This window comes from Perissodus microlepis, chromosome 6, assembly GCF_051167445.1.
Source record: "Perissodus microlepis isolate ML-2025 ecotype Zambia chromosome 6, ASM5116744v1, whole genome shotgun sequence".
Classification (NCBI taxonomy): domain Eukaryota; kingdom Metazoa; phylum Chordata; class Actinopteri; order Cichliformes; family Cichlidae; genus Perissodus; species Perissodus microlepis.
In genome coordinates, this window is record NC_140466.1 from 38507496 (window position 1) to 38530662 (window position 23167).

At 39.4% G+C, this 23167-nt stretch overlaps 1 protein-coding gene across 1 annotated transcript; it reads left to right on the plus strand.

Moving 5' to 3' along the window:
* Window positions 1-612: 612 nt before the first annotated feature.
* Window positions 613-23112, plus strand: rcor3 (REST corepressor 3). The gene is made up of 12 exons (XM_084932306.1): window positions 613-1054; window positions 1160-1216; window positions 2707-2784; window positions 2910-2962; window positions 8428-8589; window positions 8776-8900; window positions 9432-9510; window positions 13772-13987; window positions 16284-16361; window positions 16574-16631; window positions 17564-17808; window positions 18039-23112. Exons 1-12 carry the CDS (start codon window positions 931-933, stop codon window positions 18417-18419), a joined length of 1656 nt encoding a protein of 551 aa, XP_084788432.1. The 5' UTR covers window positions 613-930; the 3' UTR covers window positions 18420-23112.
* The last annotated feature ends 55 nt before the right edge of the window (window positions 23113-23167 follow it).

The window sequence follows — 23167 nt, forward strand, 5'->3', positions numbered from 1 at the left end:
TCTCTCTAATATTTAAATTTGTTTGATGATCTGAATCATTTAAGTGTGACGACCATATAAAAAATAGAAAATCCTGAAGGGGCCAAACACTTTTTTCAAACCAAGTGATTAAATAAATCACAGGGAGTCTGAAGGCTTATATACCTGCAAGTATCTTCGTTATTACAGATATTATGTGTTAGTGGATTCCTTTATCTTACAGTGCAGTTTAAATGCTTCATTGTTGTGCGGGATCTTTCTCTACTGGTCGCAGAGAGTCCACGCAGAAGGGTAATTAATAAGCAAATTTTAAACAAGAATAACAGGATAACAGGTCGCATAATCATTAAGTGTTGTCAGTGGTAGGACATACAATATACAGTCTGTAATAACCTGACATACGATATAAGAATAACCTGACATGAATTTATTTGAAATTATGACATTTACAATGTGATTTATTGGTAATATTTACAGTTTCCGGATATTCTGCATTCACCGTTGCGTTATCCTAATGCTGAATCTGCATTTTGTTGGCACTAAACCTCTTGACTGTTTTTTTTCTTCTTCAGTTTGTCTCGGCGGAGGAATCTCATTTCAACGGTACCGCAGCAGCAGGAGTCGCACTACCGCACCCAAAGGTGCGTAAAAAGACTTCCGCCGCCATGGTTAGGCCCCCAGCTACAGGTCTACGCAACTAAAATATCCCTCGGAGGAACAATTTGGATTAAAGATTTGCTAAAAACTAAGAAGAGATTGCTCGGTTGTTAAACATAGCATATCGCAGCCGGAATTAACCGTGCAAGCACGGTGAGAGTCACAAGAAGGGTTACAGCGACACGGATAGAGCTGCGGCGACGAAATAAACAGCAGCAAAAGAAAAACGTTCAGCTCCTGCTGACATTTTATATCCCGACATAGCAGCTAAAATCGGTGAATCAGAGCGCAGAGATGCCGGGCATGATGGAAAAGGGCTCGGATTATTTAGGGAAGGGTCGCTCAAATGGCACCAAAAGTCCATCCACAGCCTCTAACGGACATTTTTCTGACGAAAGTGGCAGCGACGACGAACACGGTGATATAGCCTCGAACAGCTTCTTACCGCTCCCGATGTCCGTGTTTTGAATATGACTAGTTAAATTAAACTGTTTTCGTGGTTGTTGTTGTTTGTGTTTTCCAGATGTAGGAATGCGTGTTGGAGCAGACTACCAGGCCACAATCCCCGATTTTGAGCCCGGTGAGTTTTTATTGTTTTCTACCTGAGTGATGAGCCGTGGTAGCCTCGGTATGTGTACAGTATCAGACTGTACTGTACTACGCTCACTGCCTATACGTTAGTTTGCTAGTGGATTAAAACTGACTGCAGTAATAGTTAAGAGTCCGATTTTCAGTCGGCTTGCTGTGGTATCAGCTTGTTTTAAAGTCAGCGTAAAGGCCGCGGAGGCAAACATGAACCGAAGTGACACAAACTTCACTGACAGCTATGACTGTCGTGTTTCTTCCAATTTATTAACAATATAAAATGTCAGGTGGAAAAGTACGACTGGAGTTTGATCATGATTACAGTTCGTTTTGAGTCATATAATTAACCATGATCGTTTTATTAAAAGAGTGCTGTGCAATTCTCGACTCACACCTCATTTCTTCATTTATTTAGCATTTAGATAATTTAATTACATATTGTGAAGGTAAAATAGATTTTAAAACCTGCTAAAGAATGTCCTACAGCTAAATAATTTGATTATTGTATTAGAAGAACATTACGGCAAGGTATTTTGGATAAGGTATGGTATTTGCTATGCTAAGAAAAAAAACGGAGTGCTTACTGTGAAAGATTGAACCGGCCTGAAACCCCTTCAACTGCTCTGCTCCAGATTTCACTCTTTATTTGCTCATTGTACTTCCCCACAGTCTGGACTCTCTGGTAAGTTCAGCTATGGTTCCCCCCCTGCTCTGTACAGCCACCGACCTGAACGATTTTCCATGTGGTCTGACACAGCTCAATATTGCATCCATGACCCATTAAGCCTGCAATAATGAACATCAACTACATAGCTGTTAGTGGGGTAGAGGCCTTTCTCTTTGAAGCCATGTTGTGTTACGATAATTATTTGGAACAATAAGTGCCGTATTTGCTTCATTCAGCTGAAATACAGCTTAATTTTAAATTAATTTTAGTATTGATGTTTTCTTTTTCCTCCTTGGACAACCGTACTGAGGAGAACCATACTGAGACTATCATGTCCAACTATTGGAATACTCTGCCTGTTCACTGAGGTTTGCTGAGTCTGTGGAAGTCAGCCAGTCAGCATTTCAGTAGAGTGTGTTGTGTGAGTTCTGCTTTAGTGCAGTATATGTTTATGTTATATTTCTCATCGAGTCTAGTATCTTTTTTACTTTATGTTTTTTGGTGTCTTTTAATTTCTTTTACATTTTTGTTTATTGTTTTACCTGCTATAAAATTTTCTGCTGTTTTTCATTATTTTCATGACAGCACTTGATGACTCCTTTTTATGGCAAGTGCTATATAAATAAATATTGCTTGCTACTGAAGTGGCTCAAACAGAAGGAGTAATAGGAATAGTTCTTCCCTGATGATATTCTGTAGTAACATATGTACAAACTGTATCTGGTGTATATCACTGATAAAATAACTTATAAGTGTTAAATTAGCAGCAGCTGAATAAAATCTGTTATTTTTATAATTTTTCTATAATGTTTGTACAGGTGCCACCAAGTACACAGATAAAGACAGCGGAGGGATGCTGGTTTGGTCTCCTTATCACACCATCATTGACTCCAAACGTAATGTTAATATTGTGTTTGACTGAAAATATTTAGTCCACCTTCTGTGATTTCTTTTTTTCTTTCTTCTTTTTGACACAAAAGATCAGATCCATCTAACAGTCTGTGTGTGTCTCCCTCCACAGTTGATGAATACATTGCTATTGCCAAAGAAAAACATGGATACAACGTGGAACAGGTGAGCTATACAGCAGCTGACTTTTCTTTTAAACGTGCTACAAGGTTTAACTAAATGTGGTCACAGTCTGTATAGGGGAAACGTATTATCTTGTTCATTCCCCAATTGACAAGCTGCAGTAACAGCTGGTTGTGAAAAGTCTTCAGTTGCTGTTTTCAAAAAACTATAAAACAATGAAAAAGAATGTGGTAGACATGCTAGAGATATGACATTTTTTCCTATGTCACACATTATTATTAATGATATGACAACTTTTCCATCTCAGCCCCATATTTTTTCACTCATGTTAAAAAAAACTGGATTAGAAAATTGGATAGAAAATCCCCCACTGTTCTCAATATAAAAGATTGAGGCTGTATACAGAATGACTCCGGTATTTACTAAATCCAACATAAGAGACACTGAAGTGAAACAATACTTTCCTTGGTCCCAACCTAACAGCTGTAGAGTGCCAGCAGTAGCGGCCTTTAAAACTGCACACACTGTGACATTTTTCAGTTTTGGGCTGCCTTCTTGTAGCAACCTTTGCTCACCTTGTGAAACTCACATGGAAAGTAGCTAACACGCCATCTTTACATTTTTGTGACAGTCACAAAAGAAAATAAATTACCAGTTTTAACTTTGTACAGCTCTCAAGTGTAATGACATGTTGGCTTTACTGCTAGAACCAATATGAGGGGTTATTTTCACCCCGTCCCACAACAACAGCAGTAATGGAAGAGATGTAATTTTTTACACAAGTTGAAAATTTACATTTGTTTTTTCTAATCATAGGTAAGGTTTTACAAAATATGAATTTAAGATTAAGTTTTAGGGGCTTTGTGAGTTGTACAAATGGTTTAGATTATTTCAGTACAGATCTGAACTGTATATTAGAATTAATTAATACACAAAGGGTTCATCACACAGCACAATAGTTAACTCATAATATAAATAATTTAATTATTGTAGAAGGAGAACGTTGTGAATTTTGGATAAAGTAAAATTCGCCAACTTAGGATCGATCTGCAAGGGTCTCTGCCCCTTACACCCACCCAATCTACATAGTGTCTTAGTCAGGGATGAGTTGTTGCCCCAAGTGGAGGAGTGTAAATATCTCAGGGTCTGGGGAGAGTGAAACAGTAGATTGACCGACAGATTGGTTCAGCGTCATCTGTGATGCAACGCTGTACCAGACTGTTGTGGTGAAGAAGGAGCTGAGTGCGAAAGCAATGTTCCTACTTTGGCCTATGGCCATGCAACCCGATATCACAGCAAAATGTGTAATGGACATACTGGTCCAACATGTCCATTTCATGATTGAAATGTACATGCTTGCAGTAAGTTGCAGTGAACTGCAGTAACAGCAGGGGGAGACATTTTATTTCAATCCAACATGAAAATAATAATGAGAAAGTGTAGACATTATTAGACATGCAAATACATATTAGCCGCCTAGCTTAATAGCTTTTGGCAATTGAGGACCCCATACTCACTTTTTTGCTCGCTACCAACTTCTTGGCTTTAAATATTTACCCCTGCTGGTAATGCAACTTCTGCATGCAGTAATGCAACTTCTGCATGGGTGTCCATTTCACCTTTTAGATAGGCAAGAAACCGGCATGTCTATTACATGCTTTGCCGTGAAACTGGGTTGGGCCATGAGCTCTGGGTAGTCACCAAAAGAAAGAGATTGCGGAAATGAACACCTAAGGACCTCCTTTAAAGATAGTTGGAAGAAGTATGGCCATACGGGAGGAGCTCAGACTAGGCCCACTACTCCTCCACATCAAAAGGAGCCAGTTGAGGTGATTTGGGCATATGGGAAGGATGGGTGCCTTCTGGGCATAGTGTTCTGTAAATGTCCTTCTGGGAACAGGCCCCAGGGTAGGCTCAGGACACATGGAGAGCTGCAGGAGGTGACTGGTCAGATGGAGATGTTGGCGTCCTTGCTTGCTTTCTCACTCTTAACTTTCAATTCAATTCAATTCAATTTTATTTATATAGCGCCAAATCACAACAAAAGTCGCCTCAAGGCGCTTCATAGATACAGAGAAAAACCCAACAATCATATGACCCCCTATGAGCAAGCACTTTGGCGACAGTGGGAATGAAAAACTCCCTTTTAACAGGAAGAAACCTCCGGCAGAACCAGGCTCAGGGAGGGGCGGGGCCATCTGTTGGGGTGAGAGAAGGAAGACAGGATAAAAGACATGCTGTGGAAGAGAGACAGAGGTTAATAACAGATATGATTCAATGCAGAGAGGTCTATTAATACATAGTGAGTGAGAAAGGTGACTGGAAAGGAAAAACTCAATGCATCATGGGAATCCCCCGGCAGCCTACGTCTATTGCAGCATAACTAAGGGAGGATTCAGGGTCACCTGGTCCAGCCCTAACTATATGCTTTAGCAAAAAGGAAAGTTTTAAGCCTGATCTTAAAAGTAGAGATAGTTTCTGTCTCCCGAATCCAAACTGGAAGCTGGTTCCACAGAAGAGGGGCCTGAAAACTGAAGGCTCTGCCTCCCATTCTACTTTTAAATACTCTAGGAACAACAAGTAGGCCTGCAGTGCGAGAGCGAAGTGCTCTAATAGGGTGATATGGTACTACAAGGTCATTAAGATAAGATGGGGCCTGATTATTTAAGACCTTGTATGTGAGGAGCAGGATTTTGAATTCAATTCTGGATTTAACAGGAAGCCAATGAAGGGAAGCCAAAACAGGAGAAATATGCTCTCTCTTTCTAGTCCCTGTCAGGACTCTTGCTGCAGCATTTTGGATTAGCTGAAGGCTTTTCAGTGAGTTTTTTGGACATCCTGATAATAATGAATTGCAGTAGTCCAGCCTGGAAGTAATAAATGCATGAACTAGTTTTTCAGCGTCACTCTGAGACAGGATATTTCTAACTTTAGAGATGTTGCGCAAATGGAAGAAAGCAGTCCTACATATTTGTTTAATATGTGCATTGAAGGACATGTCCTGGTCAAAAATGACTCCAAGGTTCCTCACAGCGTTACTGGAGGCCAAGGTAATGCCATCCAGAGTAAGAATCTGGTTAGATACCATATTTCTAAGATTTTCAGGGCCGAGTACAATAACCTCAGTTTTATCTGAATTAAGAAGCAGAAAGTTAGCGGCCATCCAGGTCTTTATGTCTTTAAGACATTCCTGCAGTTTAACTAATTGGTGTGTGTTATCTGGCTTCATAGATAGATAGAGCTGGGTGTCATCTGCATAGCAGTGAAAATTTATGCCATGTCTTCTAATGATGCTGCCTAAGGGAAGCATGTATAGTGTAAACAGAATTGGTCCTAGCACTGAACCCTGTGGAACTCCATAATTAACCTCAGTGTGTGAAGAGGACTCTCCATTTACATGTACAAATTGGAGTCTATTAAATAGATATGATACAAACCACTGCAGTGCAGTACCTGTAATACCTACAGCATGTTCTAATCGCTCTAATAGGATATTATGGTCAACAGTATCGAACGCTGCACTGAGGTCTAGCAGGACAAGCACAGAGATGAGTCCACTGTCAGAGGCCATAAGAAGATCATTTGTAACCTTCACTAAAGCTGTTTCTGTGCTGTGATGAGCTCTGAAACCTGACTGAAACTCTTCAAATAAACCATTCCTCTGCAGATGATCTGTTAGCTGTTTGACAACTACTCTTTCAAGGATTTTTGATATGAAAGGAAGGTTGGAGATTGGCCTATAATTAGCTAAGACTGCTGGGTCTAGAGATGGCTTTTTGAGTAAAGGTTTAACTACAGCCAGCTTGAAGGCCTGTGGTACATAGCCAATTATTAGAGATAGGTTGATCATATTTAAGATCGAAAAATGAATTAATGGCAGGACTTCTTTGAGCAGTTTTGTAGGAATGGGGTCTAAAAGACACGTTGATGGTTTGGAGGAAGTAATTATTGAAGTTAACTTAGAAAGATCAATTGGAGAAAAAGAGTAACTTAACATCAATGGTACTAAGAGTAGCTGTAGATAATATTACATCTGTGGGATGATTACTGGTAATTTTTTCTCTAATGATAAAAATTTTATTTGAGAAGAAGTTCATGAAGTCATTACTAGTTAGCGTTAAAGGGATGGTTGGCTCAAAAGAGCTCTGACTTTTTGTCTGCCTGGCTACAGTGCTGAAGAGAAACCTGGGGTTGTTCTTATTTTCTTCAATCAGTGACGAATAGTAAGATGTTTTGGCTTTGCGGAGGGCTTTCTTATAAAGCAGCAAACTATTTCTCCAGGCTAAATGATGATCCTCTAAATTTGTGACACGCCATTTCCTCTCCAGCTTACGAGTCATCTGCTTTAGGCTACGTGTTTGAGAATTATACCACGGAGTCAGGTACTTCTGACTCCGTGGTTAATTCACTGAAGCCTTTCATTGAGCTACCAAATAAACAAATTGGCACTCTCTTTCTGGCCAGACACAATGCAGACATAAGTGTACACATTAGTTTTTGAATGCTACTGAAAATTGTTTTCTTTACAAATAACTCATTGAACTAACACAGTCAATCCCTTAACATGTTTGTACTCTCTGCTCATGTTGCCTTTATATTAAATATTTTTTTGATTTTTAAAGAACTTATTTTAACACTCAACAACAAGACTGTCCACAAATGCCTCCACGTCACCAAGTCTGCAGCCTCTCATCCATGATCCATACTGCTTCATCACACGTCTGTAGCTCTTCAACTCCAGAGCTCTGCTCCTCAGGCCTGAGACACAGATCAGCCCGCTTTGGCTGATCTACTCTCGATAGTTTTCCACACCCAAGTCTCGTTTGCTGTTTTATATGAATTTCTGTGGGGTCAAAATGACATTGTTGGCAATTCTTTTCAATCCCACACGTCCCCAAATTCACCATATAATATATAAATTCCTTCTAAAAAAGTCATGAAATATAAGATGATGATGTTTTACTTTAACATAGTTACATGATTGTCAAAATGCAAAGGAGTAAAAATGACCAAACTATTAACAAGTGGTTGTTAATAGTTTGGCACTTGGGCATGTTTCATTTGGCATGATGATTCTACAAGTGAGAGCAGACAGCCCAGAATCTTTTCCCATCATCAGCAAGTACTATTTGAGTGTAAATAGGCTACTGAAATAGTTTTTATGTCTTGAAAATATCCTATTAGTTAAGTAAACAGCAGAACTGTTGTTATGAACTTGGCTTTACTGTAGGTTGATTATGCCAAACCATTTCCTTGTTTATCTGTAAAATAAGGATTTTTTTTTACACAGTTGAAGAATGACAGCTGGTGTATGACTACCATTAGGTCATTATTTCAAACTCATGTAGAGAACAGTAACAAAGAGTGGGTAGCTACAGAGTTAAAGTGAGCACCTGCTAATTAACATGGGATTTGGCCAAATGGCTTCATCTTTTAGCCTAGGCGGTTGCTGCTTTAAGCCTGTGGTATCTGTGTTTTGGTAACCCTTTGTGTGTGTGTGTCTTCAGGCTCTTGGCATGCTCTTCTGGCACAAACACAATATTGAGAAATCTCTGGCCGACTTGCCAAATTTCACCCCGTTCCCAGATGAGTGGACAGTGGAGGACAAAGTGTTGTTTGAACAGGCCTTTAGTTTCCACGGAAAGAGCTTTCACCGCATCCAGCAGATGGTAACCACTTAACACAGCAACATCAGTGTTTCTGATACAGTAATGTAATGTTTCTGATATTAACAAATTTATTATGGCCATAAAGATTTGGGGGAGGGTACTGTACAAACAGTTTTGGGGTACTGTTTCTATGAAAATATCACGTGTTTTGTTTATTTTATTTTATTTATTTATTTTTTGCTTCAGTTACCGGACAAATCCATCTCCAGTCTGGTGAAGTACTACTATTCATGGAAAAAGACGCGTTCCAGAACAAGTCTGATGGACAGACAGGCTCGTAAATTGGCCAATAGGAGCAACCAGGATGAGAGGTACAGCACATAGATCAACACTACTCCTTGAATCTGACTATAGTCCTTTGTTTTGAAAAAAAAAAAGTTTTCTCTTTTTTTGCTGAAAAGAAGGCATTTTGTCTCGTCAAAGCGCAAAGCACTCTGACACCCATTTGTCCACAGTTTGTGGACATACCTCAGTTAAAAAATCTAGGGCGACAAGAGAGCATTTGTTAAGCAAAAAGCCCGTCTCACCTGTTAAGCAAAAAGCCCGTCTCGCAGTCAGACCTACCTGTCCCTGTCTGGAAATTGAAACTTTCCTGGGACATTTTGGGAATTTTTATGCAGAAACCATTGCAGACCCATGACCTTGAGATTTTTTTTAAATATGAAAAATCATTAAAATTGTTACTTAATGTGTCTGTTTTTATTGACTGACATCCATCATCATTTCAGTTACCTAAGAACGTAAGCTCACAAAGAGTTAGTTTTGGATTCTGCTGCATCGGTGTGAGGTTGCTGTTGTGTGACGACATCCAGTGATTGGATTTTGGCTTATTGTTGCTGCAGTGATGAGGAGATAGAGGATGCCAATCCCATTGAAGCCAACGACAGTGACTATGACCCCAGCAAGGAAACTAAGAAAGAGGTAATTTGAACACACCTTATTCCATTTTTTTTGTTAAAACCTTTGAAATCTAAAATGAAACTTTACCATATATTGCTCACAAAAATAAAGGAACACTGTTGAATCAGAGTATCTGAAATACCAAGAGTTGGGCATGACTGAGTTGGTAATGGATCAGTGATGGTCTGGAGAAGTATATCCATGGAGGGATACACAGACTTCTGCAAGCCAGGCAAGGGTACCAGTATATCATTTGGGCATCCTTGGACCCACTGTCAGGCGTAGGGTCGTGGGGGTCCTTCTGGTCCACAACAGTGCCCAGCCTCATGCTGCAAGAGTGCAAGCAGTTCCAGCAGACAACCTGGACAGGTGGCAAGTCTGCCACAGGGCTAACACATAGAGACAGAAAACCATTCACGCCAACATTCACACCAGGGTTATATGTTAGGTTACATTTTTTTCCCTTCTTGGCAGTTATGTGTTTTTGGTTTGGTTTGTTTTGGGGTTTTGTTTTGTTTTTGTTTTTTTGTTTGTTTGTTTGTTTGTTTGGGGGGGGGGGTCACCCAATACTCTTTTAGTTCATCTGAAGACATACATAGATATTTTATCCTGTACTGGAGTAAGACAAAATGAGTACACGAAAACAAAGAACATAAATAAAAAATAGGAAATAATAACTTCAGAGCGGGTTTTGTATTCTTATTGTTTTTTGTCCCTCTGTTTCCCTTCTCCTCCCCTGGTCTGTTGATTTCTGCGGTGGCAGTGGTGATCTGTTTCCTGTTTTTCCAGTTGAGCAGTATTGTTATAGATAATTTCCTTGTGGATTATTAAAGTATTCTGATTCCGATTCTTATTTTGATTGTTTTCTTGGTGAGAATCAGGGCCACAAGAAGGGGTGTTCTGATCTGTTTGGAGTTTATGCTTCTTCTAGATCACCAAACAGAGAACAGGCATTGTGGGATGTTGTGGTCAAGGATGTGGGATAATTTGGTAGTTGTTTCTTTCCAGAAGTTTTGTATTGGTGGACAGAGCCAGAATGTGTGAAGGTGGTCATTAGTGGTGTTGATTGTGCAGTTTATGCAAACTCTGATTCAGTCAGTCCCATGACATGTATCTTTTGCTGTGTGAGGTGTGCTCTCTGTATTAATCTTTATTGTATTACTTGTATGTTGGTGTTGTTATACATGATAAAAATATTATTGCGGACTCTATTGTCATTTGTAAAATAACAAATGACAAAGTTCACAGGTTAGAGTTAAATGTCAACCATATATCTGTTATCCATCCTTCCATTTTCTTCCACTTATCCGGGGCCGGGTTGCGGGGGCAGCAGCCCAAGCAGAAAAGCCAAGACCTCCCTCTCCCCAGCCACCTCCTCCAGCTTGTCCGGGTGAACACCAAGGCGTTCCCAGGCCAGCCGAGAGATATAATCTCTCCAGCGTGTCCTGGGTCTACCCCCGCCTCCCGGTGGGACATGCCCGGAAAACCTCGCCCAGGAGGTGCCCAGGGGGCATCCTTGTCAGATGCCCGAACCACCTGAACTGGCTCCTTTCGATGTGGAGGAGCAGCAGCTCTACTCTGAGCCCCTCCCGAATGGCTGAACTCCTCACCCTATCTCTTAGGGAGAGGCCGGGCACCCTTTGGAGGAAGCCCATTTCTGCAGCTCCTGGCCGCCACCCGACTCACATTGCACCCGACCCTTATAGTGCCTCCTGTGGGTGGTGGGCCTGCAGGAAGATGGGCCCATGTCCCTTTTTCGGGCTGTGCCCGGCCACCAGACGCTCGCCCTCGAGCACCCTCCCCGGGCCTGGCTCCAGGGCGGGGCCCGAGTAACCCTATCCCGGGAAGGGTGAACTGTTCTCTCGATGGTCTTTTCATAGAGGTCTTCTGAATCGCTCTTTGTCTGGTCCCTCACCCAGGACCAATTTGCCATGGGAGACCCTACCAGGGGACAAAAGCCCCCAGACAACATAGCCCATGGGATTCCTGGGACACACAAACCCCTGAACCACGAAAATGTAGCGATTTGCAGAGGGGAATCTGTTTTATTCTTGATATTTACAGTTGAGCAATTTGTATATATTAGTGCTATTTCTTACATTTGTAAACTGTAATATATTGTATTATTTAATTAGTTTAGTCATTTACTGTTACTGTCTTGGAGCAACTGTAACCCACATAATTTCCTTGAATTAATTAATTCCATAAATTCCAAAATGGATTATCTGCGTGGATGTTTAGGTCTTTTTCCCATTTGTTGATTGGAGTGTGTGGTGCATTGTCATTAGAGAAGTGATTCTCAAACTTTTCAAAATGAGTGCCACCTCATAAAATATATGGCTCTTTAAAGTACCACCCTTATGAATGACATTACAGGGCAGTAGTATTGGCCTATATAACACCATTTACACGAGACAATTTATTTCTTATATGAATGTTATTTATTTTAACTGTCATAAAAAGGATGTGACAAGGGATAATAATAACAACTGTACTGCATTAAAACATTCACAGCAGGTGGGATATCCGTTCTTTAAGTGATGAGGTATGAATAAACTACTCTGCGTTTATCAAGGCTGTTGTGTTTTTAATATGTTTTAATGCTTTGTATCTTGTTTTATTTAATCAGAAAAAAACCCTTAAAAAAAAAAGGCAGCGATCACTGTTGGCCCTCGTGGCTCAAGAGTTAGCAGTTCGTCTTGTAATTTGGAAGTTGCCGGTTCGAGCCCCGGCTCCGACAGTCTCGGTCGTTGTGTCCTTGGGCAAGACACTTCACCCATTGCCCACTGGTGGCCCTCAAAGGGCCCGGGGGCGCCAGTGTCCGGCAGCCTCACCTCTGTCAGTGCACCCCAGGGCAGCTGTGGCTACAATGGAGCTTGCCATCACCTGTGTGTGAATGTGTGGATCACTGAATGTAGTGTAAAGTGCTTTGGGGTCCTTAGGGACTAAGTAAAGCGCTATACAATTACAGGCCATTGACCATTTTACAATCAGATTGTTCGATGTCCATCCATGAATGAAAGTGATGGGTTGAATGTATCCATTTGATGAGGTATTGTAGTTGGTTGGCTAAGAAGTACTGGTGGAAATTTGGTGCTTTTAGGCCTCCTTGAAGTTTTGACTGTTGTAATGTTGTTAGTTTTATTCTGGGCTTTTTGTTTTCCCGTAAAATGATGGTGTTATTATGTCATTATGTAATTTAAAAATTAATGTAATTTTGTATTCAGTTACGCTTGAAATTAGTGATGGAAGTCAAATATGTCATAGTAGATTTTTCCATAGACTTCTATTACATGGGCTTCTTTTTGTAATTTTTTTATAACCTTGTATGCAGTAGGAAAAATACAGAGTTAAGACACTTCTATAATGACTCGGACAGTTGAGAGTAGTCTCAAAGTGCATTTTTAAACTTTAAAGTTGAGAACTTTGATATTTTTCCCTTAAAGAAACAGTAAAAAGCAATAAATGTCCATGCTCCAACTCAAGGCTTGCCAACAGATGTACAGACAGACAAATTAAGGCCATTACTGATGTACCTCCTGAAAGGAACATATTTAGCAAATAATGAAACCTTTTTGTAAAAAAACAAATTGATGAAAATGTAATGGTTTAATTCTAAGGTTGTGTGTAGCAGGCTATAATGAAAAAAACAACAACAGGTAAATACAACCTTGGATGAGCAACAAAACATGACATATTATGCCATGTTATTATTTATTTAAAAACAATTAAGCCAAAATGAAGGAGCGAACTGGGAAAGGTTAAGTGCAGCCTTATTGCTTACATAGAAATTAAAAGCGTAAGCAGCAGCCAGGTACTTAACAAATTCACATTCAGTTGATTAACTGATCATCAGCAAGTGTGAGCACTTCTATAAAAGCAGAAGTTTTGGCTCTGGAGCTTTCAGAATTAGAATCAACTTTATTTGGCCAAGTTTGTGCACACAAGCAAGAAAGTTTGCTCCCATTAACTTTACCTATTTAAACTATTTTTAAATAGGCATATACAGACAAGAAAAATATAAATACGAAGAAAACCTCAATGTACTGAAGCAATTTTGTAAAGAAGAGTGGGTGACAACTCCTCCATAACAAAATGAAAGATATATTCATTATATTTCAAATTACTGCTGCTAAAGGTAGGCTGACAGATTATTGAGTGATGGCGTATATTTCGCTTTTTTATTCACTGCTTCTGCATTTTAGTTAGTTGTCAATGCTATTTTTAAGGCCTCATATAACTACACTTTTATCAATGTTTAAAATCATTCTCTTACCTTCAGAACCAGGCAGAGCCCCCAGTGCCAGGATCTAAGGTAGCTTTGGGTCGGAGGGAGCATCAGACCCTGCAGCACCGGCATCACCAACGCTCCCGCTGTCGTCCCCCCAAAGGCATGTACCTGACCCAGGAGGATGTTGTGGCCGTCTCCTGCAGTTCCTCCGCTGCAAACACCCTTCTGCGTCAGCTGGATATGGAGCTGGTGTCTCTCAAGAGACAGGTAGCCCTCATCCTCTTGACTACTGAACTACTAAACCTAAAAAAAAAATTTGTCTCCTAACATCAGACACTGGTCGCAAGTTTTCTTTGTGTCAAAATAACCCATTAATATTTGTCTGTGCAACCGTGGGAATATTTTGAACTACTAACAGACAATCATAAAATGGGTTTCCAGTTGTAGCCCCTTGGTAAGTAACAGAATGCTTAGCAGCATTATTCTTTGTTTTTAAAATACATAAGAGAACACTGTTGAGGTTATAGTCAAAATAACTTTTGCTGGATGTACCGCTTACATGTGTGTGTTAGTTTACATTTTGAAATGGGAGGGCTTAAATTTGATCCAAGTGCTATTTATCACCTTTCCTGTAAATATTTAGAGAGGTCTTCTCGGTTGTATTAATGTACAGAAACTTGAAATGCTTAAAAAAATGGCACTACAGCATGTAAAAATGGTGATACACAGCAATCACAATGTACTGACATCAGTGAACTGGAGTGAAACTAGAAAGACATATAAAAAGATTGTCAGACTTAATAGACTGTCACATAACCCACAGGTAAGTGTAGTTAAGCACTAACAAAGCAGAGTACAAAATAAGCATCCTGTAGAAGTAATACAATTGTATCATTAGGTTATAGACTACAAGATATGAAACTACTACACTTGTAAAGAGTGAGAAAAAAATGTTGTAAAACACACTAGTGCAGTCATGCTTTCTGAAAGTTCTCTGCACTTCCTGTTTCCTCTTTCCAAATATTAAAATAAAAACTCTACACATTTCTGACAGCAAACAAACAAAATACAATTTCCATGGCTATTTATTTGTTTTTATTACTTTATTTGCAGAAAATATTCATTTCAGTTTTGTGGTCATTTCTGTCACACTGGCATAAAAAGTCTATATAATCTGACTTTTAATAATTCTTCCAATTTGTCCACCCATCAGTTATAACACCTGCAAATTTGTCCCATTTCAGCCCAAACCTATCCAAGCATTTAGCTCCATGAACAAATTAGTCCTTTTGAATGATTTCTTTCATTGAATGCGTTCTGCCAGCTCGTCCATAATCTCGAACTCTTTTGTTATCCCACACACAAAGATGAATAACTGCATTTTGTCGTCAACATCACAACACTTGTCCATTGCCAAGAAGAAAAGGCCAAAATTGTCTAGTTTGTTTTTAAACTGATGCTCCTGATTTCCTGCAACGTCTTTATTGTTTGTCTTATTGTTTGGATTGACTAGAGAAGGGCACATTTTCAAATGCGTCTTTTTTCAGGTCATATTGGCACAGCAATGTCCAGGAAATACTTTTTGATAAACTCACCATGAGAGTACTGTTTACTAACTGTTTTATTCAACTTTATGGCAAAAAAACCAACAAAAAAAACAAAACCTTTATGGCAAAGCTCACCATGTCTGCTACATCCCTTAATGTCTAAAGCTTGGTAAAAAGTCCCTGTTGCTTTTGCAGTTTTGCTAGCAAATCTTCACATCCATTCCCACGCTGTATCAGTCAAGTTCTTGTATTTCTCTGTATAATGGTGATTCAAATGATAATTCTCAAACACAGCAAACTGCTCTCCACAAACAAAGAACACAGCTTTACCTCTTACTCCAGTTACTAAATACTCTTAGACCATACAACTCTACATTCTGCATCAAATTTGGTTTTTTTTTCTATCGAGGTTAGCATACATCCCTCCTAAATGTCTGTTACAATATATTCGTAGAGAAGCTGCATTTGTTTGGACACACTGAAGTATGTCAACTAAAAAAAAACCTAGTGACCTTCAGAATGACAGCAATAAAGTTTGATAAATATTTCCTCAACGTTCTTCTGTTTTTTGCATTCTCTTTATTATAGACTTTTTTCAAAGACAGAGTTTATCAAAGAGTGTTTGGCAGCTGAAATGGGACAAATAAATGCTAAATACTTATTTACATTTGAATCCTACTTTCCTACTGACTTCATACAGCCTGGACAAGGAGCAGACAATGCCCAGGTCTGATATAGGTGATGGTGTTTCTTCAGTATGATGTGTAGGAGGCAGGACAAAGGTCACGCATCTCTGTGGAAATTTATTGAACAGTTACCACAGCTGTTCTGATGTGGGTGAAATTGGACATCACAAATTTTTTGCACCATGAATCTTGAGATGGTAAAAAATCTCCAATCCAAACGACTGGGAAATGGCCAATCCCAGTGAGACATCTGAAAACAGCTTCAGGTTTTAAAGGGTTTTCTGGGAGTTTTGTTAATTCTCACCTTTGACTTTCTCATCTATTCTTCAGGTCCAGAATGCCAAACAGATGAACAGTGGACTAAAACACATGTTGGAGTCTGGGATCGAAGACTTCAGACTACCTGAGGTACAAATACACTGAAGATGACTGATATTATGATGATTAAATTGCATGAAACTCCTCAGCTGAAGATATTTATGGTAATGAGTTTTCTGCTATGATAAAGTTATGTTCTGATAAAGTATATATGTAAATGAGGATCCCTGTTGTGGAAAGTAGAAATGTTTTTATATCTTTTAGTTTGTCGTGTGTTTTAACTTTAATATTCAATATTGTAGTGTAACCAGAAGGTGAATGCCCGCTGGACTACAGATGAGCAACTCCTGGCTGTTCAAGGTAACCTCCATGTAGAAAAAGCAGCTGCTTACAGGTTTTAAAAGTAAAATCCACCAAATGGCATACATGAAAAAGAACTTCTTGGCTTTTATATGGGCTGGTTCTCACTCTTACAGCCATTTTTGATCACAGCAGCCAGTTGTTTTCAAAGAAAAAACTTTAAAAATCCACTGTGAACAACTTTTCAGCACCAAGAAGTAGATTACATTTTAAATTCACTCTTATTTATATATTTTATATATATATATATATATATATATATATTATACTTTTTATATTTTATACCAAATTACAACAATAGTCAACTCAAGATGGTTTATATTGTAGGGTTAACCTTACATTACTTTTAGGGTAAACAATGAGACAACCCCATTAATCAGACAACCTCGTGTTAAGCGAGCACTTGGCGGCAGTGGAAAGGAAAAACTCTCTTTTAACAAGGAACACACCTCCAGCAGAACCGGGCTCAGGGAGGGGTAGCCATCTGCCATGGCAGGTTGGGGTTGAGGGGAGGGAGTTTTGTCAAAAAGAAAAATTTGAAGCCTAATTGTAAAGTAGCAAGGGTGTCTGTCTCCTGAATACAAACTAGGTGCTGGTTCCACAGAAGATGGGCTGAAAGCTGACCGCTCTGTCTCCCATTCTACTTTTTAAATATCCTAGGAACCACCAGTAAGCCTGCTGTGAAACAGTGAAGTGCTCTGTTGGGGTGATAACAGATTATCACAGTTAGAGCCTAACTGGTGAAAATAGAGGAGCATTTAAAAAAGGAGCCAGAGGTGAACACCAGAGCTAAAAGTGACTACATTTTTACTTTATGTACAAATACATACCTCTAAACTGTAATGACTGCTAAATGGTGCTCTCATCCATTTATGATTTTTTCATTGCATATATTTGTGTAACTTTAAAAATCCATCTGTGTTGTTGTACAGGTGTCAGGAAGTATGGAAAAGACTTCCAAGCCATCGCAGACGTAATCGGTAATAAAACGGTAGGGCAGGTGAAGAACTTTTTTGTGAACTACAGGCGGCGATTCAACCTGGAAGAGGTCCTGCAGGAGTGGGAAGCGGAGCAGGGAACCAAAGCTCCCAATGGAGACAGTGCCACTTTGGGAGAGGAGGGAAAGAACAGCTCAAACACTCCATCAGGAAAGAGCACAGATGAAGAGGATGATGAGGTGAGGCTTCGTGAATTTAGTCTTGATTATTATTGAAATCATACTGGGTTGTGTAGTAGATGTTTGAAGACACAGTTATCCAGTTTGAAGTCCAGTTATCTTGAATTTAACCATTCCTAGAAGTTAGTGGTTTTTCATTCTCTAATGTTATGTAAATTATCTTGGAACTAACTTCCAGAGCAGGATTATCTGCTTGACTTGTGTAAGTAACTCATTTTTGTTCTATGCAGGGTCAAGTCACTTCATTAGGTGCATCCCCTGCTGCCTCTTCATCATCTTCAGCTCAGACTCCAATGATATCTAGTACCTCCTCCTCTTCCCTCCACCAACCCCCTCCCCTTCTGCGCCCCTCCCTCCCTGCCACACCTTCTCTGCACCGTCAGCCCCCACCACTCCAACAGCAAGCCCGCTTCTTGCAGCCCCGATCCACGCTGCAGCAGCCCCCGCCTCTCATCCGTCCCTCCCCAATGCCACCCCGCCTTAACCCCCGACCTTCTGGTCCCTTGACCCTCAGTGGAAACCCTGCAGGGTCAGGTCTAAGCTCTGCCCAGCAGTGCTCCAGCCTGACTGTCCACCAGTCGGACACAACCTCATCTTCCTCTATCCACTAACAAATACACACTATTTTTGTTTAAGAAATGTCTAAGTCTTAACCTAAAGCTGTCTGAAAGACTGCTGCATTCAGGTCCTGTGGGAATATCTGCTCATATCCCTCAAAACATTAACAGTGACTTTCATTGCTACTGCTAATAACCAGTTCTTTTATGACATAGTGATAGACAGTCAGGTGAAAAAGAAAGTACAATCTCCTTCAATTCTTAGGTTTTAAGTATTGGGAAAAGGGCTGTCATGATACTTAAATTTAATAACAACCCCAGTCACGATATAATAAAAAAAAAAATCATCTAGACCTTCATGTGGCTCTAAAATGATTTCAATAAAACATTAGATGAACAACATTTTACAGTTACACATGACATACACTACCTTCAAAGGTTTGGACACACCTTCTCATTTAATTGTTTTTTCTTTATTTTCATGACTACTTACATTGTAGGTTCTCAATGAAGGTATCAAAACTTTGAAGGAACACATATAGAATATATATGTAGTAAGCAAAAAAGTGTGAAATAACTCAAAACATGTTTTAGAATTTAGACTCTTCAAAATAGCCACCCTTGGCACTCTTGGCATTCTCTCGATTAGTTTCATGAGGTTGTCACCTGAAATGGTTTTCCAACACTCTGAAGGAGCTTGCAGAGATACTGAACACTTGTTGGCCCTTTTGCCTTTACTCAGCGGTCCATCTTATCCCAAGCCATGTCGACTGGGTTTAGGTGAGGTGACTGTGGAGTCCAACGCTCCATCACTCTCCTTCTTGGTCAAATAGCCCTCACACATCCTGAAGATGTGTTTGGAAGGGATGGCATGTTGCTGTAGGATGGTGTGGAGCCATGCTGGTTCAGTGTGCCTGCAATTTTGCAAAAATCCCTAACAGTGTCACCAACAAAGCACCCGCAAACAATCACACCTCCACCTCCATGCTTCTCCATCAGTTCTTAAAGTCATGATAGACTGTCATGTCTCTTTACTTAGCTGCTTGGTTCTTGACATAATATGAATTCTACCAGTTGTCAAATAGGGCTATCAGCTATGTACGAACCTGACTTCTGCACAACACAACTGATGGTCCCAACTCCATTAAGAAGGCAAGAAATTCCACAAATGAATCCTGACAAGGCCCACCTGTGAAGTGAAACCATTTCAGGTGAATACATCTTGAAGCTCATTGAGAGAAGCCCAAAGGTTTGCAGTGCTGTCAACAAAGTAAAGGGTGGAAGCTAAAATATAAGACATATTAGGAGTTATTATCATTTTTTTTCTTTGGTACATAATTCCATAGATTTTGCTTCATATATTTGATGTCTTCAGTATGTATCTAAAATGTAGAAAGTAGTAAAATAAAGAAAAACCATAAAATGTGAAAGTGTGTCCAAACTTCTGAGTGGCATTGTATAGGCAGGGGTGCACATAAGTGGTCCGCAGGTGCGTATGCGCTGTCAAAATAAAAAACACGCACCAGATAAGAAGTTGCAACGCACGTTTGCGTACATAAGATTTTCTGGAGGAGAACAGACAATTGTTTAGAACTCTTAAAGAACTCGAAGAAGCAAGCTCTTTCAAGCAATTACTTTGGTGTTCCTCCACCTCCAAAGAAATGTCAGAAGGAGTCCGAACCGCAAAAGAAGCGCGTATTCTCGGAAAAGTGGTTGCAGGAGGTGAGCTGGCTTCACACGAATGATGAACACACAGAGATGTGGTGCAGAATATGCCGTGAAAATCCCACTCTAGCGGACAACTTCTTATCTGGTGCGCGTTTTTTATTTTGACAGCGCATATGCACCTGCGGACCACTGATGTGCACCCCTGTGTATAGGAATGGGCTTCATAGCTGGTATGAGGTGTTAGGATATGAGGCGTTTGCCATGTGTTGTTGTTCATCTACGGTTATATTTATCACATTTTTAGACCAACCTTTTAGATCTCCTAATGACAGGATTATTTCCCAATACATAAAACCATAGAACTGAAAGGAGGTGTAATTTCTTTTTTATATGAATGGACAGGCAACACATTTGTACAAAATATGAACTTAAGTTTTTAGTCTTTAATATTGTGTGCTGGGTTCATATTTGTCTTTCAACCAGTACATGTAGTTTCATGTCTACTACACATACTGGTTGAAGGGTAGGTTTTAAAGTTTTTGTTTTGAAACGAACAAACACTTTTGGAGTCTTTGGCTTGAAAGTCAAATGCATGTAACAAAGTGTGTTGATTATTAAATGAGAGCTTTGTCATCATCACCTATTTCCCTAATAGAAAATGTGGTATGCCAAAGGATTCAATCCTCTATCCTTTTGTTGTCAGCCCTTTATTTTCCTTGGACACAACTTAATTAGCAGCAAAAATTCAGCATGGCAGAAGTTAGTCATCTATAGAAATCGACTTGTTGATATAAGACAATTAAGAGTCATGTTAGCAGCTCTGTGAGGCTGTATTTGGGCGAAGCTTTGAGCTACACTACAAATTTCCAAAATTATTCCGTCACCCATCCAACGCATTGAGTTAAGGGGTTCCACAGGTGTATAAAAGCAAATACCTAGGCATGCAGACTGCTTCTGCAAACAATTGTGAAAGAAGTGGTCACTCTCAGGAGCTCTGCAATGACAGCATGCTAAGATGTTCACATTGACAATATTTAATTGGTTTACCTTGTAGCTACCATCTATCTTAATTTAGTGTGTTATTAGGCTATATTTTTCATTTGTTTTGCAGGGATTTTGACTTTATAGTGGCTCAAGTTTAGTTGCTCCTTGAGATAATAGCTGGCCCTTCATAAATGGTAAATTGAGTGGTTCTTATCGAGTGCTTTTCTACTCTGAGCGCTTTACACAACTTCCTTGATTCACCCAAGCACTTTTTTTTCTATTCTCTTTCTATGTAAGTTCTTCTATCTAACATTCACACATCGATGGATGCACTGGAGAGCAACTTGGGTTTAGTATCTCACCCAAGGATATTTGACATACGAGACTGGAACCACCAACATTCCAATTAGTAGGTGACCAGCTCTACCACCTCAGCTACAGCCACCCCAATTGTCTTAGCCTATTAGTAATAGCTGTTAGGCCAGCATCTTGAGTAAATGACTTTATTTTAAATTGTTGTGTACTGCAAAAGTCCAAAGTAGAATTGACTGTTGGCCTGCAAATAAATAAATGCTTAAGTTAGTGTAAGTACACTAGTCCGCCATTATTAGTAAAACCATTAACAGATTAAATAAATATTCATCCTCTTATTACACTGCATTACACTTTTGGTAAAACTGTGGGCTGTGCGTTTTTCTTTGACAGGTACTGCCCATGTACTTGTATCTATGTCAGACTAAGCCCGTCATCCTATGGCAACGGTATTTCTTGGTGCAGCTTCCTCCAGCAGAACTCATACTCAGAAAAAAATCTGCTTAGGATTGGCTTAAGAAACAAGCATCCTTCAACTTCTCTGAATCCTTTGGCTCTTGTGAGTTCTGGGGTGGGCCTCTTACATTGGAACACTGTCTACGTTGCCATATACAAATATATCCACCAGTGTTTACAGTCTTTGTACCAGTACTAAAACATCCTTGTATTCCCTTTGAAGTTCAAGTTTCACTGTTAGGTTATTTTCAGATTTCTGATTACTGTATGTCATTTCCCACTCATTATACCTCAGGGCATTTTTTTTTAAATCAATTAATTAACTTATTTGTTTGTTTTCGTTTTTTGGATGGGGTGGGGGGCAACAAGACGCTGTTCCTATTGTAGCTCTAATAAAACTGTGGCCTCTGGGGGTTCCAGCAGGGCTATAAACTGATAGTTTTTTGTTAAACTCTGGTGACTTACGTTCTTTTCCTCAATGTCACCGGCAAATACCACTTACAAATCTGTATTTTTAGCAGAGTTACTGCAGCTTTTAGCAAATAAATGGGAGAAAACAGAGAACTATTAATTAAGAACAATTTTTCAGCAGAGGATTTATCCAGTTTAGGGGTAGCAGGTGGGAAAATATCCACGATGAAATATGTCGCTCAGCACAACAGTACCACTTTGAGTTTGCACATAGGAAATGGTTGAGTATCGTTTCTGACATGTCAATTAGCATAACGATGTACTCATGATATCAGTGGTACATAATCTTTCTGACAGGCCTTGTAATTCTGCACAAGACAACAATGTGTAAAGTTCAGTATATTCTTGAATAATTTGTAACCTAGTGTGCATCCAGTGGACTGTTAGTAACTTGTTCAATAACACTGATAAATCCTGCTGTACACTTACACTTGGTCATGTAGTTAATTTAATGCTTTTTGAAAACACTAAACAAAATTTTCACATCAACATCTTTTACATTTGTAGAAACATCTCCATCAGTCCAAGTAAAAGTTTTCCTTTAATTGTTCTATTGTTGTTGTTTTTTTTTTTATGTTTAGATTTTATTGGGTAAGTAAAAGTAAGCCATTTGAGTGTCTGCTATTTATTCCCTTTCTTCCTGGTGCTACCACTTTGGACTTGGTGTTTAAAAAAGAAAAACTCATTGTGCAAGTGCTCTTATTGCTTTTTGGAATCACAGCATTCAATGTAACCAGAATCATAGAGTCCTTTGAGTTTCAGTATGGTAAAAAATATTGATGTTAACATGAAGCTCCTGACATGTCCTTCTGAGGCCATTTGCCAATGTCATTAAAAAAATATATTTGTACCATGACTGGTTTTATTCATCTTCTTCTTCTTCTTCTTAGTATTAATAATAATAAGACTAG